We start from the raw sequence: 16,938 nt of genomic DNA, 5'->3' as shown, positions 1-16,938 counted from the left end.
GGGATTTGCAGAATGCTTGACGAGGGCGTTGATTCCGTCCTGCTTTCTTCAAGCAGGATTACTTTCTTCTTTTTAATTTAAAATTTTATTTTTTTTGCAGTAGGAACAAGAGATCTACCCTCTGAACAGATTTTAAAGTGTACAATACAATATCATTAACTACAGGTGCAAGGTTGTACAGCGGATCTCTAGGACTTATTCATCTTTTGTGACTCATGCTTTGTCCCTATTTAACAGAAACTCCCCATTTTCCCCTTCCCTCTGCCCCTGGTAACCACGATTCTGCTCTCTGCTTCTGTGAGTTTGACTATTTTAGATGCCTCATATAAATTGAATCAGACAGTATTTGTCCTTCTGTGACTGGTTTATTTCACTTAGCATAATGTCCTCATGGTTCATTCATGTTGTTACAAATGACAGGATTTCCCTCTTTTTCATAGCTGAATAATATTCCATTGTGTGTATAAACTACACGGTCTTTATCCCTTCATACCTTGATGGACATTTAGGTTTGTTTCCACAGCCTGGCTATTGTGAATAATGCTGCACTGAACATGGGAGTGTGGATATCTCTTGGAGAACTTCCATGAAGTTCCCAAAATATCTATTAAGGATTTTGATTGGAATTGTGTTAAATCAACTAATTAATTAAAGGATTACTGACATATTTGCAAATGGTGGCTTTGATGTGTAAAAGCATAATATGTCTTTCTCCATCTCTTCAAGTTTTCTTTTTATGTACATCAGTAATGCTTTGGTTTCTTGGTGAAAGTCTTGGATTTTTCATCAAGTTTATTCCTAGATATTTTATATTTTTATTACAATGGTAAATGGGATTTTAAAAGTATATTTTCTGACTACTATTTGTCCGTAGGAAAGTACTGATTTTGTGTGCATTTCATAACAACTCACTTATTGAATATTACTCTAGTTGTTTCCAGCTGATTCTTTTGGTTTCTCATGTAGGCAATTATGTCCTTTGGAAAACAATTAATTAAAAAACAGAAAGAGCATAATGGGTTTTTTTTCTTCTTTTACAGTATTTACACTTTGTTTTTATTTTCTTGCTGCTTTTTTTTTTTTTTTTTTTTTTTTTTTTGCTGTACACGGGCCTCTCACTGTTGTGGCCTCTCCCGTTGTGGAGCACAGGCTCCGGACGCACAGGCTCAGCAGCCATGGCTCACAGGCCCAGCCGCTCCGCGGCATGTGGGATCCTCTCGGACCGGGGCACGAACCCGTGTCCCCTGCATCGGCAGGCGGACTCTCAACCACTGCGCCACCAGGGAAGCCCTCTTGCTGCTTTTGCTAAAACCAATTCTTGGTTGTATCAGACAGTTTTTCTCTCTGGGAGTCTACTGGGATCACACACATGCATGTGCATGCACACACACACACACACACACACACGGGCTCCTTAGGATATGATCCTACTTTCCCCCTAATATTTTCATCTCTTTATCCTTCTCTTCTGAGTTCTTGGAGATTTCCTTGGGCTTTACCTTCAAATTCTCTGAGTTAATTTCCTATAGCGTTTAATATGTGGTTTTGGATTTTAACATTCAACAAACAGTAGTTTTATCTCTGAACTACTCATCTCTGGAAAGTTGCCCGTTCTCCCCCAATTGTCACAGCCAGTACGGCTTTGGGATCCTCTTCCTTGATGGTTCTGTTATACTGAGCCCATCCCCACTCCTTCCTTGAACCCTTTTTGTCTTGGTGTCCGTGACACTCTGCTCCCTGGTTCTCTTCCTAACTCTCTTCCCTCAGTCTCTCCTCTCCCCACCCCTCTTAGTTCCTGAGTTCCACCCTAGCTGTTCTGTTCTCACTCCGTAAGTTCTTCTCAACAATCTTATCCATCCCCATGCCCGCTACCCACATGCCAAGTCTTAAGAGAGCTCCAGGCTTCATAGCTCCATTTAGGGTACATCTCTGCCTACATGTTTCAACACCAAACTCACTCTCTCCCAGACTTTCTACTCATAATAGTCATGGTACCATCATCCACCTAATTGCCCAAGATAGAATCTCATAGACCTCCTGGACCCCTCTCCCTCTCTCACCTGCCCTATCCAGTCACCTCATGCTGTTGATTCTGTGGTACAAATCTCTCTATCTTTATTACTACTTGAATTTTCAAGCCCTCATGATCTCTCTTCAGAGTATCCCCATTTTCTTTTTTTTTTCTTTTTACTCTGCTTTTAGTCTTTTACTCATCCTCACCACGTGCCTTCCCAAAGCAGGCATTTCAGTGAGTCCTGTTGCAAAACAAATTCTCAACAACTTAGGACATGTGAGGTTTTCTATTATCTGGTCCCAGTAACCTTTCAGCTCCGTCACCCACCATCCCTCTATAGACACCCTCTGTCCCAGCACACCAAGTTTCTTGCCCTTCCCCAACCCCTCGTGCCTTTTCCCAGACCCTTCCCTTTGCCAAGGGAGTCCTTTTCCTGACCCCTTACCAGCTCATCCTTCAAGATCAAGCTCAGACGAAAACTCGGTGAAGGCTTCCTGGACTCCTGAGGTGGAGAGATTTAGGCTCCCTCCTCCATGCTCCCTTACTGCCTGATAGATGTTCCTCTACTCATGTCCTTCACATACTGTACTCCAGTTATGTCTATGCCTCTCTCTCCCTCCAGAGCAAGAGGAATCCCAGGACCCTCCTTATTTATCTACTCCCTTCTTACACTCTCCCTCCCTTCTCTTCCATCATGCTCACCAGTCTGTCCATATTCAAGCTAAACCCAACGACGACTTATTCCCTGTCTGCACTTGAACCGTCAAAAAGCGCATAACTGTGGAATGTAACATTACCCAGTAACCTTACTACATACCTCTGGTATACTCAATTTCTCACCTCCCCAGATGACTATTCCACACCTTGTCTGTCCCCAAACTTCCTATAATCCCTCTTCCCCTGATGACCTTGCCTCTAACTCATTGAGAAATAGAAGTAATTGGAATCCAATTTCCTCATTCCTCACCACATCTTCCAGCACCCTTGCATCTGAACCTGTATCCTCCGACCCTGCCAAAGGCCAGGCCCTCCACTTTTGCTCTGGATCCTGTCTCCTCCCACCTTCCCAGAGTCTTGGCTCTTACAACGAACCCCTTTCTTCTCTCTGACGTCTATACCTCCCTCCATACTGGATCATGTCCATCGGCTTGCAGACATTCTTGACTGCCATCCACCTCTTTAAAAATGTAAACAGAAATAAATCTCTTGACTCTTCCTTCCCATCTAGTAACAGCCACTCTGCGTCTCAGCTGTCCTTCACACTATAATTCCTCTTTTATCATCTTTAATAACTATTTTCAGTTCCTCGCATCCCATCTCTCGCCACCTATTCCAATCAAACATCAGTCCTTACTACTCCACTGACCCTGGTCTTGCCAAGAAAACAAGGGATCTCCATGTTGTCAGATCACATTGTCACATCTGTGTCCTCATCTTGCTCTACCTTTCAGCAGCATTCGACACAGCTGACCACTTCCTCCGCCTGGACACACTTTCTGTCTCGGCTTTCATGATACCTGTGCTTCAGGTGGCTCCCCTGCCTCCCTGGCTACAGTCTCCTTTGCTAGATCCACCTCGCCTCTCCTCCCCTCTTCCTTAGCATGTTCTAGAGTTCACTCACGAGACCTCTTTTCTTCCCCATGTCTAATCTCTCCATGAATCATCTCATTATTCTATGGATTTAGGGGCCATCTTTGGTCCTTGGGAGTCAGTGACTCCAAATATTATACATCCAGTCCTGATCTCTCCTCCAAACTCTTGACTCTGATACTTGCTTGTCTTTAAGAGGCGTTTCAAATGTAACATGTCCAAAATAGAACTCTCAATATTCCCCTTCAAACATTCTCCTTTCCAAGTCTTCTCCATGACATTAAGTAGCACCATTCACCCAGTTATTCTAGCCAAAACCCCAAGAATCATCCTCGATTTCTCTTTCCCTACCCGCTCCTCCCTGCCCTACAGTCCAGTCCATCAGCAAATCCCACTGATGCTCTCTAAAAATACTTCCCCTATCCATCTACTGGCTTCTATCTCCATTGCAACCATTCTAGTCCAAAATGCCATCATCCTGCCCTTTATCACTGCAATAGCCTCCTCTCTTGCCTCCTGCCGACCATTCACTCCCCACCCAGCCACCATGACAACTTTTTAACAATGTAAATCAGAGCATATCACTCTTCTGGCTTAAAAACAAAAGCAAACAAACAAACAAACAAAAAACCCTCCAGTAGTTCTGCATTGCACTTAGAATAAAAGCCCCTCCTCACCCAGGTCTGCAAAGCCTTCTGTGGCCGGGTCCCCACCCACCTCTCCAACCCTGCCCTGTCTCCTCCCCTTGCTTGCCTCTAGCCACATGGCTTTCTTTCTGCTCCTCAAACCCTCACTCGTTCCCACCTGAAGGCCTTTGTAGCAGTTGTTTCCCCTTCTGGGGACGCTTACTTCCTCCAACCCCATCCTATTTTATTTTAATCATAGAACTAATCCCGAGTTGGCACTTCCTTGGGTTTTGTTGTTGTTTGGATTTTTTGAATTTTATTTATTTTTTTATACAGCAGGTTCTTACTAGTCATCAATTTTATACACATCAGTGCATACATGTCAATCCCAATTGCCCAATTCATCACACCATCACCCCCACCACCGCGGCTTTCCCCAAGTGGTGTCCCTACGTATGTTCTCTACATCTGTGTCTCAACTTCTGCCCTGCAAACTGGTTCATCTGTCCCATTTTTCTAGGTTCCACATACATGCATTAATATATGATATTTGTTTTTCTCTTTCTGACTTACTTCACTCTGTATGACAGTCTCTAGATCCATCCACATCTCAACAAATAACCCAATTTCGTTCCTTTTTATGGCTGAGTAATATTCCATTGTATATATGTACCACATCTTCTTTATCCATTCAGCTGTTGATGGGCATTTAGGTTGTTTCCATGACCTGGCTATTGTAAATAGTGCTGCAATGAACATTGGGGTGGATGTGTCTTTTTGAATTATGATTTTCTCAGGGTATATGCCCAGTAGTGGGATTGCTGGGTCATATGATAATTCTATTTTTAGTTTTTTAAGGAACCTCCATACTATTCTCCATAGTGGCTGTATCAATTTACATTCCTACCAACAATGCAAGCGGCTTCCCTTTTCTCCACACCCTCTCCAGCATTTGTTGTTTGTAGATTTTCTGATGATGCCTTTTCCAACTGGTGTGAGGTGATACCTCATTGTAGTTTTGATTTGCATTTCTCTAATAATTAGTGATGTTGAGCAGCTTTTCATGTGCTTCTTCGCCATCTGCATGTCTTCTTTGGAGAAATGTGTATTTAGGTCTTCAGCCCATTTTTGGATTGAGGTGTTTGTTTTTTTAATATTGAGCTGCATGAGCTGTTTATACATTTTGGAGATTAATCCTTTGTCCATTGATTCATTTGCAAATATGTTCTCCCATTCTGAGGGTTGTCTTTTCGTCTTGTTTACGGTTTCCTTTGCTGTGCAAAAGCTTTGAAGTTTCATTAGGTCCCATTTGTTTATTTTTGTTTTTATTTCCATTACTCTAAGAGGTGGATCAACTTGCTGTGATTTATGTCAAACAGTGTTCTTCCTATGTTTTCCTCTAAGAGTTTTACAGTGTCCAGTCTTACATTGAGGTCTCGAATCCATTTTGAGTTTATCTTTGTGTACAGTGTTAGGGAGTGTTCTAATTGCATTCTTTTACATGTAGCTGTCCAGTTTTCCCAGCACCACTTATTGAAGAGACTGTCTTTTCTCCACTGTATATCCTTGCCTCCTTTGTCATATATTAGTTGACCATAGGTGCATGGGTTTATCTCTGGGCTTTCTATCTTGTTCCATTGATCTATATTTCTGTTTTTGTGCCAGTACCATATTGTCTTGATTACTGTAGCTTTGTAGTATAGTGTGAAGTCAGGGAGTCTGATTCCTCCAGCTCTGTTTTTTTCCCTCAAAACTGCTTTGGCTATTCGGGGTCTTTTGTGTCTCCATACACATTTTAAGATTTTTTTTTGTTCTAGTTCCGTAAAAAATGCCATTGGTAATTTGATAGGAATTGCGTTGAATCTGTAGATTTCTTTGGGTAGTATAGTCATTTTCACAATATTGATTCTTCCAATCCAAGAACATGGTATATCTCTCCATCTGTTGGTATCATCTTTAATTTCTTTCATCAGTGTCTCATAGTTTTCTGCATACAGATCTTTTGTCTCCCTAGGTAGGTTTATTCCTAGGTATTTTATTCTTTTTTTTCCAGTGGCAAATGGGAGTGTTTCCTTAATTTCTCTTTCAGATTTTTCATCATTAGTGTATAGGAATGCAAGAGCTTTCTGTGCATTAATTTTGTATCCTGCAACTTTACCAAATTCATTGATTAGCTCTAGTAGTTTTCTGGTGGCATCTTTAGGATTCTCTATGTATAGTATCATGTCATCTGCACACATTGACAGTTTTACTTCTTCTTTTCCAAATTGTATTCCTTTTATTTCTTTTTCTTCTCTTATTGCTGTGGCTAGGACTTCCAAAACTATGTTGAATAATAGTGGTGAGAGTGGATATCCTTGCCTTGTTCCTGATCTTAGAGGAAATTCTTTCAGTTTTTTACCATTGAGAATGATGTTTGCTGTGGGTTTGTCATATATGGACTTTATTATGTTGAGGTAGATTCCCTCTGTGCCCACTTTCTGGAGAGTTTTTATCATAAATTGGTGTTGAATTTCGTCAAAAGCTTTGTCTGCATCTATTGAGATGATCATATGGTTTTTATTCTTCAGTTTGTTAATATGGTGTATCACATTGATTGATTTGCATATATTGAAGAATCCTTGCATCCCTGGGATAAACCCCACTTGCTCATGGTGTATGATCCTTTTAATGTGTTGTTGGATTTGGTTTGCTAGTATTTTGTTGAGGATTTTTGCATCTATATTCATCAGTGATATTGGTCTGTAATTTTCTTTTTTTGTAGTATCTTTGTCTGGTTTTGGTATCAGGGTGATGGTGGCCTCATAGAATGAGTTTGGGAGTTTTCCTTCCTCTGCAATTTTTTGGAAGAGTTTGAGGATGGGTGTTAGATATTCTCTAAATGTTTGATAGAATTCACCTGTGAAGCCATCTGGTCCTGAACTTCTGTTTGTTGGAAGATTTTTAATCACAGTTTCAATTTCATTGCTTGTGATTGGGCTGTTCATATTTTCTATTTCTTCCTGGTTCAGTCTTGGAAGGTTATACCTTTCTAAGAATTTGCCGATTTCTTCCAGGTTGTACATTTTATTGGCATAGAGTTGCTTGTAGTAGTCTCTTAGGATGCTTTGTATTTCTGTGGTGTCTGTTGTAACTTCTCCTTTTTCATTTCTAATTTTATTGATTTGAGTCCTCTCCCTCTTTTTCTTGATGAGTCTGACTAATGGTTTATCAATTTTGTTAATCTTCTCAAAGAACCAGCTTTTCGTTTTATTGATCTTTGCTATTGTTTTCTTTATTTCTATTTCATTTATTTCTGCTCTGATCTTCATGATTTCTTTCCTTCTGCTCACTTTGTGTTTTGTTGTTCTTCTTTCTCTAATTCCTTTAGGTGTAGGGTTAGACTGTTTATTTGAGATTTTTCTTGTTTCTTGAGGTAGGCTTATATAGCTATAAACTTCCCTCTTAGAACTGCTTTTGCTGCATCCCATAAGTTTTGGATCCTCGCGTTTTCATTGTCGTTTGTCTCTAGGAATTCTTTGATTTTCTCTTTGATTTCCTCAGTGATCTCTTGGATATTTAGTAACGTAGTGTTTAGCCTCCATGTGTTTGTGCTTTTTACGTTTTTTTCCCTGTAATTCGTTTCTAAGCTCATAGCGCTGTGGTCAGAAAAGATGCTTGATATGATTTCAATTTTCTTAAATTTACTGAGGCTTGATTTGTGACCCAAGATGTGATCTATCCTGGAGAATGTTCCGTGCGCACTTGAGAAGAAAGTGTAATCTGCTGTTTTTGGATGGAATGTCCTATAAATATCAATGAAATCTATCTGGTCTATCGTGTCATTTAAAGCTTCTGTTTCCTTATTTACTTTCATTTTGGATGATCTGTCCATTGGTGTAAGTGAGGTGTTACAGTCCCCCACTATTACTGTGTTACTGTCGATTTCCTCTTTTAGAGCTGTTAGCATTCGCTTTATGTGCTGAGGTGCTCCTATGTTGGGTGCATATATATTTATAATTGTTATATCTTCTTCTTGGATTGATCCCTTGATCATTACATAGTGTCCTTCCTTGTCTCTTGTAACATTCTTTATTTTAAAGTCTATTTTATCTGATATGAGTATTGCTACTCCAGCTTTCTTTTGATTTCCATTTGCATGGGATATCTTTTTCCATCCCCTCACTTTCAGTCTGTATGTGTCCCTAGGTGTGAAGTGGGTCTCTTGTAGACAGCATATAGATGGGTCTTGTTTTTGTATCCATTCAGCAAGCCTGTGTCTTTTGGTTGGAGTATTGAATCCATTCACATTTAAGGTAATTATCGATATGTATGTTCATATTACCATTTTCTTAATTTGTGTGGGGGGGTTGTGTCTGCAGGTCCTTTTCTTCTCTTGTGTTTCCCACTTAGAGAATTTCCTTTAGCATTTGGTGTAGAGCTGGTTTGGTAGTGCTGAATTCTCTTAGCTTTTGCTTGTCTGTACATCTTTTGATTTCTCCATCAAATGTGAATGAGATCCTTGCTGGATAGAGTAATCTTGGTAGTAGGTTCTTCCCTTTCATCACTTTAAGTATATCATGCCACTCCTTTCTGGCTAGTAGAGTTTCTGCTGAGAAATCAGTTATTAACCTTATGGGAGTTCCCTTGTATGTTATTTGTCATTTTTCCCTTGCTGCTTTCAACAATTTTTCTTTGTCTTTAATTTTTGCCAATTTGATTACTATGTATCTCAGTGTGTTTCTCCTTGGGTTTATCCTGTATGGGCCACTCCGCGCTTCCTGGACTTGGGTGGCTATTTCCTTTCCCACGTTAGGGAAGTTTTCGACTCTTACCTCTTCAAATATTTTCTCGGCTCCTTTCTCTCTTTCTTCTCCTTCTGGGACTCCTATAATGCAAATGTTGTTGCGTTTAATGTTATCCCAGAGGTCTCTTAGGCTGTCTTCATTTTTTTTCTTTCTTTTTTCTTTATTCTGTTCCGCAGCAGTGAATTCCACAATTCTGTCTTCCAGGTCACTTATACGTTCTTCTGTCTCACTTATTCTGCTATTGATTCCTTCTAGTGTATTTTTCATTTCAGTTATTGTGTTGTTCTTCTCTGTTTGTTCTTTAATTCTTCTAGATCTTTGTTAAACATTTCTTGCATCTTCTCGATCTTTGCCTCCATTCTTTTTCCAAGGTCCTGGATCATCTTCACTATCATTATTCTGAATTCTTTTTCTGGGAGGTTGCCTGTCTCCACTTCACTTAGTTGTTTCTCTGGTGTTTTATCTTGTTCCTTCATCTGGTACATAGCCCTCTGCCTTTTCATCTTGTCTTGCTTTCTGTGAATGTGGTTTTTGTTCCATAGGCTGCTGGATTGTAGCTCTTCTTGCTTCTGCTCTTTTTTTCTTTCCTTTTAATCTGTGTCTCTCACCTAGAGTAAAATCTTCCTGAAAGTATGGGTCACACCTGCTTGTTCTCTGTTGGATTCCCAGCACCTAGAACAGTTTCTGGCACATAATCGGTGTTCAGTAAATGCTTATTGAAGAGATGAATGAATCTGAGCATTCCTTGCAATCGGTACAGTTCCTGACACGGAGTAAGCTCTCCTGTATTTGCTGAGTTAATGGACAAGTCGCTCCAACTACACTGTGAGCTTCCTGAGAGCAGAAGCCCTGTTTTAGGTTTCTTTGTTTCCTCCACAGCTCCTGGCATGATGTTACAGACTTCTAGGTGCCGAGTAAATATGCTTGTTTGATTTATTCTTCTTTATAAAGGGAAAGCCAAGCTATTAAGCTGTCTACTTAATAGACTTCATTTCTCTGAGAATAAGCACGTGACACAAGAGGAATGTCATGAGAACAGGGATGAATCGAGTAGGAAGCTTTAGGTGTTGGTCAGCCTCTCTCGGCTGGAATTGAGGTAAAAGGAGAGTCTGCACCTTGTAGACTTCCTTTCCAAATTCTAGCCACGATGCTACACGTCTTTCTGATGAATGTGTTACAGGGTGCAACCTACATCCTGGTGATGGTGGATCCAGATGCCCCCAGCAGGTCTTCTCCCAAAGCTCGATTCTGGAGACATTGGCTGGTGACAGATATTAAGGTAAGCAGGCCAGAAGGCACTTTCTGATTCACTGGAGATTGGGGCTGGAGGATTATCATTCTGCACAGTTCTCAGCTCTCGTTCCGGAGCACTGGGGACTCTGATGAGCAAGGACTTCCGTGTCAGGTCTCCCCCAGCACCCAGCTGTCACAGCCTCGCCCATGTTTTCTAATAATTTCAGAAAATGACCCAGGACCAGTGATACACAGGATCAGGATATCCTTATCTCAGGATTAGCGGGGAGAAAGCCCCCATTTGTAGTGTTTGCTGATTTCTGTAGTGTAAAGAAAGACCCCCACCATGGCCAATTTCAAGTTAGTGATTTAAGGACTGTCACAAATTTTCTGAAAATGTAACAATTGGCTCCAGCACACCACTGCCAGGGGCCTGGATTTGGGGGACACCAGGTGATTCTGTGTAGTCCAGGTGGCAGGGGACTCTTGCAGCATCTCCTGCTGATGGGCCAAGGGGCATGGAAGAGGCATGGCGATCTCTTTTTCTTTGTACAGAAACAAGTGGCCTCCCCTCATTTTTGTCCTTTTGTCGTCAGCCATAATGACAAAGGAGCCAGGCTCAGCCTTTCCAGAGTAGGTCTGAGGGGCGCAAATCTGGTGGCTTGTTAATGGGCATTAGGTGAAAAAACAAAAAACAAAAAGGCTCCATTGCCAGGCAAGTTTCGGAGACTCTGGGTTAAAATGTATTTATCCCGTTCCCCACCGAAGGGCCTTTTAGAGCTTTTAATATCCTAGTATGCATTATATAACATGCATTTATTTTCCAGTCTCACTTGACTGTTGAATCTTTTGTTCACGAGCATGTGGCAATGCACTTTGGGAAAATCCACACTAGCATCAGGCATCCACGCATCTTATGCCTAGAAAGCCTGCCGATGGCCTTTGCATCACATGTGCAAAGGCACCAACCCTGTAAGACAGTGGGAACCCAGACCTAGAAAGACTAAGTTTGGATCCAGGCTGGGCTGGTTCCCACCTCAATGACCTCCATCATGTCATGGAGTCCCTCTTGGCGTTTTGTGTTTATCTGTAAGGTGAGAACCATGTTACCTCTGCTATGTGGTTGTTGTGATCATCCAGTTACAGTGTCCTAAGATGACTCTGTAAAACACAGCACGTACCACAGCTATAAGGACTTTGTGTTTTTCCTTCTAGAGCTACGGGGCAGAAGAAGGGGTACCGGTCTGAACTAGCTATTGACTCTCCTGGCAAGGCTGGGCTCTCACAACCATTGGAGTGGGGACGTGGTGGTGTGTGGGGGGTTACCCTGGCAACCAACCCCTCCCAGTGACCACAGGCCCTTCATAGGATGCTAGGGACAGCCCTGGCTACGGCCTAAGAAGGGGCTCCCTCCAGGGAGACTTGCGGCAGCAGCTTCTGGGACAGAGGCTGAGCCGGGCTGTTGAGGGAAAGTAGGGTCATTGCTCCATCACCCTTCCCTGGCCAAGCGCCCCTCTCGGCCTCATGGAGAGCCTTGGAAACACCATAAACATGTGAAAGGGAAGAGCTGGGGGAGAGACCTGACTTAGTGGAGGGAGCGGAGCTGAGAGCACAAAGGGCAAGATACTGGATCCTGCCCCAAATTAGAGCACAGGCGCAAGGCGGCCACAAGGGGGTGAAACTCTCAAGAAAAGAACACTGCTCTGGTCATCATATTTACAGTCTGCCTCCATGCACAGGGCTGCCTGTAAGAAGGCTCTACTGGGCAATTCTGAGTCCCAGTTTCAGAAACTGGAACGAAATGGAATGCGGATGGAATCATTTCAGAGTAGAAGGGACCTCGGAGCCATGAGGCTTCCTCTCTTCCAAGCCTGAAGTCTCCCCTCCCCCAATACAGGACAGGACAGCTCTCTCGCACAAGCCTTGTGGTGCCAACGTGGGTTTAGCCCCAGCAGCCCAGCTTAGAAGCAGAGCAGGTGGCAGGTGGCAGCTGGCCGGCGAGGCCACTAAGCCACAGAGCTTACCAGGGCCACCTGCCCGGGTGCGGCCCTCAGCTTTCCCGCTCAGGCCGGAGGAAGCGTGGGTTTCCGCCGCATTTTCACCCACTTGCCCCGATGCAAGGGTCCAGCAGGAAGCAGCAGCTCTCCCCAGCTATGTCCACTCGGCCTGCCCGCCGGCCCCCGCATTCTGCCAGCTGCACAGCCAGTAGAAAAACCAGGCCAGTGTAGGTCTCAGGCTGTGGACCACGGCCAAAGGAAGAGAGGGCTCTAACCAAACCCAGAAGCACTTCCTGTGTGTTGGTGATAGCTGTCAGTCCCCAACATTAGAGCACGTTCGTATCTGCTGGTGAGCTTGTTAAAATGAAGATTCCTGGGCACCACTTGGGTCAGTCTGGAGAGAACAGGGCATCCACATTCAACAGGCATCCAGGAGGGGTTTAGCAGCTGGAAGGAAGACGGCAGATTCAGAATGCCTGGGTTGCTGTTAATATCACCTATCTGTGAAGCAATTTGCACAATTTCCTTTTAATCCTTGCAATCACTTTGTGAACCAGGCATTATCCCCATTTTACAGATGGGGAAACAAAGCCTGGTGAGATCAAATGATGCAGTCTCTCAGCTAGGGGGTTGTAGAGGTGGGTCTTCAATCCAGGCGACCGAACTCCAAACAACCATCCCATGTGGTCATGCTTCACACCACATCTCTCTCATCAACTCCACTGTGGCGAGGGGCATGTCATGGTGCCCTTTTTGTAAAATGGTAAGCATAATCAGAAACAGAGCCCCCGTCATCCCAGGGCTCTGTTCCTGGTTACCTTTTACAGGTTGATGCTTCCAGGGAACCTCCCCAGGGAATGCTGTCTTGGTAAATAAAATACACTTGATAAATATCTTGGACCCCCCCCATAAAAGCAAACCCTACACATTATCATAACCCTCAGCAACAAGCAGCCTCAGCAATAAGGCATGCCATGAAGTCACTGCAGATATAGAATGACAGTGGCCCTGCGATTCACAACGGCCACAGAGGCAAACTTGGTGGAACCTAGGCTGGCCATGTTATTAGGGACTCAGGCCTAATTGGGTGGTGGGCTGCCCCATGGCCATGGGAGCCCCTCAATAGGGACAATTTTTGGACTGCCTGTCCAGGTTGAAACAGAATATAAACCAGTCCTTAGGAATATGTGAAACATTTGCAGCCCCCAATGAGAGACTGGTGGGGTCTAGGACAGAGTAGGGTAAAGCTCTAGTCCTTAAATAAAAACTAGGAACTAGAGAGAAGTCCATCAGGAGGGACCAGGCATTCATGGCACCCTTGTTCATGTCATTCAACAAGTGTGGATTGACCATTATTTGTTATGGCATAGTGTTTCAGGGTGCGGAATCTGGACCCAGACTTGTGGTTCGAATCTGAATCCACCAGTATTAGCTTTGTGATTTGGGTTGGGTGGGGGTGGGCGGAGGGGAGTTGCTCAACCTGTGTCTCAATTTGCTCGCTTGTAAAGTGGGAATCCCAATAGTCCCTGACTCACTCTGGTGTTACTGATGCTTAAACGAGTTTTCTTAAGTAAAGTGTTTAGAACAGGACCCAGAACACATAGGAAGTTCTATGTAACTGTTTGCTGTGATGTTATCATGATTGCTCGAAGTCAGACCCTGCACTAGCACTGGGGTTACAAACACAAACAAAATAGGGGGACTCCCTGCCCTCTGAGGGCTTCTACTCTAGGAGGGCAGGGGAAGGATGCTGCAGCATGCGGGTAGGGTGATGAGGGCACCAGGAGCTGGCTGGGGCCGGAACTCCCTATACCTGGGGGTTCTCATTCACTCAGGGAGAAGACTAGACTTTAGTCCCCAAACCTGGCCAGACCAGGGTAGGCAGGGACTGATAAATAAAGAGTGCTGTCTTTCTGGGTCCCCTCTTTGAAAATCTCTCATTGAGCGAAAAAGATTTCGAACAGAACATTGACACATCACATCTTTCCTTCCCCCCAGTGCCACATCCCCAGCTTTTCCTTTAAGATGCTTTCAGTTCTAATTCAATCTAATTAATAACCTTCGTGCTAAAGCCTAATTAAGATATCAATTAATTTGCATCATTCATTTCAGAAGAAATTCTTCTTGGTGGTTCATCTTCTATTTGTCTCTGAAATTAGTGCTCAGAGCTTTTCATGCAGATATTTTCATTACGTTTTTTATTGTTAATGGGAATATTGAACACAGGAAGATGGTCTATTAATATTTTCCGCAAAGACTATCATGATTGGTGACAAAGAACACCAAGAACAACTAAGGAGACAAGGGTACCTTTTTTCTTCCAAAAAAGAAAATCTTCCTAGAAACCGTCAATGATTCTAAAATTTGTCCTGAATATCTTTTTTGTTTTAAGAAAGAAAAGGAAACAGCAAGTTCATGTTTCCCTTTCATTCAGTGCCCTCAACCTTTGGCAGCTGTAAGTGCAAGCAATTCTGGGCTGAATTAAAAGGACCTTGAGGGCTCATTATTCTGTCTACTTTTCTATAGCATTGGATTTTTCCATAATGAGAGGTGTTTTTTTAGAGGACCTCTTAGTATGTTCGGTGAATAAGATAAATGGGTAACCCAATAAACAGAGCTGGGATCATAGCCCCTTGCTTTCCAGCTAGGTGATTAGCATGTGTCAGGACTCTTGTGTTGGAATTATTGGTCCCACTGCTGAGAGATCTCAGGCAAGTTACTTGACCTCTCTGAAATTGTGGCTTCTTGTCTGTAAAACTGACACAAATCCTTGCTCTTCAGGATTGAGACAGGAAAAGGGAAATTACATATGCAACAAGGAGGAGCCTCCCTAGAGAAAAGCACTATATAAAGGGGCAAATTTATCCTCGCTCCTAATCAATCGAGCAGCAGATCCAAGAAAAATTTAAATATAGGGCTTCCCTGGTGGCACAGTGGTTGAGAGTCCGCCTGCCGATGCAGGGGACGTGGGTTGGTGCCCCGGTCCGGGAAGATCCCACATGCCGCGGAGCGGCTGGGCCCGTGAGCCATGGCCGCTGAGCCTGCGCGTCCGGAGCCTGTGCTCTGCAACGGGGGAGGCCACAACAGTGAGAGGCCCGCGTACCGCAAAAAAAAAAAAAAAAAAAAAATTAAATATATACATATAATTATATAATCCAATTTTCTGTATGCTCCAAAGCAACAATAAACAGAAGAAGAATAAATAAATAAACAGAAGAAGAATAAACAGTCTTCATCAGGACCACATGTTCAGATGAAGAGGTCAAACCAAGGAAATAGGATTAATTAATTCATTTCTTTCTTTAGACCTGTATTTTTAGTTTTGCTGCTGCTATTTGTGCGCATGTCCATGCACGCTTTGCCCAGCCCCGTGAGGGTCCATTTTAAGTAATAAACACCTGCAAGGCATGGCATATGCTGCCTAAGAGCATGTCAGTTTGGATCCAGGAGCCCTAAAGAATGTTTGATGATGGGGGCAATGCAGAGGCCCTGGTTATAAACCAGATGTGTACGTGGCCACCCAGATGAACTGAGGGAGGCTCCAGGCTCTGCCACTTCCAGTTGGGAATCTCTGAGCCTCAGTTTCTTCATCCTTAAAATGGGCATGATAATAATATCTATTTCCCAATGTTCGATGAGTTTAAGGGTCGTGGCACAGAACAGAAGAGTAGGGCCTTGGTCAATGTGACTCTCTCTCCCACCACCCCAACTCTGAGATCTGACCACAACAGCCACGTATGATTTAGCAACTTTCCTTAGGCTGTTGGACTCATGTTTTGCAAAGTAAGAACTCTAGGCAACAGCCCAACACACAAACCATGTGGAAAAAGCAGCTCATCCTTTTTTTAATTATTATTTTAATTTAATTAATTTATTTATTTTAGGCTACGTCGGGTCTTAGTTGCGGCATGCAAGATCTTTCATTGCGACGCGCAGGCTTCTCTCTAGTTGTGGTGTGCCTAATTGTGAAATGTGTGGGCTCAGTAGTTGCAGTATGCGGGCTTAGTTTCCCCGTGGCATGTAGGACATCAGTTCCCTGACCAGGGATAGAACCGGAGTCCCCTGCATTGCAAGACAGATTCTTAACCACTGGACCACAAGGGAAGTCCCAGAAGTAGCTCATCCTTTTGCCTCTGGAGTCTGGATGGATCCAGGCCTAGCCTGGAGGCACCAACCTGACCCAGACTTACTTTGGTGGGGGAAGTAGTTGGGGGAAAGGGGGTCTGCCCCATCACTCAGCCTCTGGGAATTGCCCTGTGACCCCTGGTCCAGATCAGGGTCCCCTGGAGTCACCCCAGACCACAGCCGGCACACGGGTTGGGCTGCAAGTGCCAGTCAGGCCTATGGTGTGTCTCCCACTGTCAGGACCCCAACGCTTCCCACCTTTATTTTTAACCCAACCCAGCACCCCTCCCCATTTCCTTATCTCTCACTATCTCCACTTGGCTGTCATTGTCCCGCCACAGAGATACCTTCGCTCCCATTCAAAATAATTTAAATAAAATGTTGCTACAAAGTGGAATATTATCTTTTGATGAATGTTTTTAAAGCCCTTTAGGTTTTCATGGTAATTTGCGGTGTAAAATTATTTGGAGATAAGAGACAAATTAGCTCTCGGATGCCGAGGTCGCCGTGTCCTGTTATCCATGTGAGCACTGTTTAAATATAATCAGCCCTTAGACTAATGCAGC

General features: G+C 43.5%; 1 protein-coding gene across 1 annotated transcript in view; it reads left to right on the top strand.

The window, feature by feature from the left end:
• The window catches only part of PEBP4 (phosphatidylethanolamine binding protein 4), a 212,119-nt gene that overhangs the window by 105,160 nt on the left and 90,021 nt on the right, over positions 1 to 16,938 (top strand). Inside the window, exon 3 of the mRNA XM_081238057.1 lies at positions 10,198 to 10,296. Coding sequence (XP_081094183.1) covers positions 10,198 to 10,296 — 99 coding nt within the window. The remainder of the gene's footprint in view (positions 1 to 10,197; positions 10,297 to 16,938) is intronic.

Source organism: Mesoplodon bidens (genome assembly GCF_964165515.1).
Source record: "Mesoplodon bidens genome assembly, chromosome: 6".
NCBI lineage: Eukaryota > Metazoa > Chordata > Mammalia > Artiodactyla > Ziphiidae > Mesoplodon > Mesoplodon bidens.
This window is presented reverse-complemented; position numbering and strand designations above follow the sequence as displayed.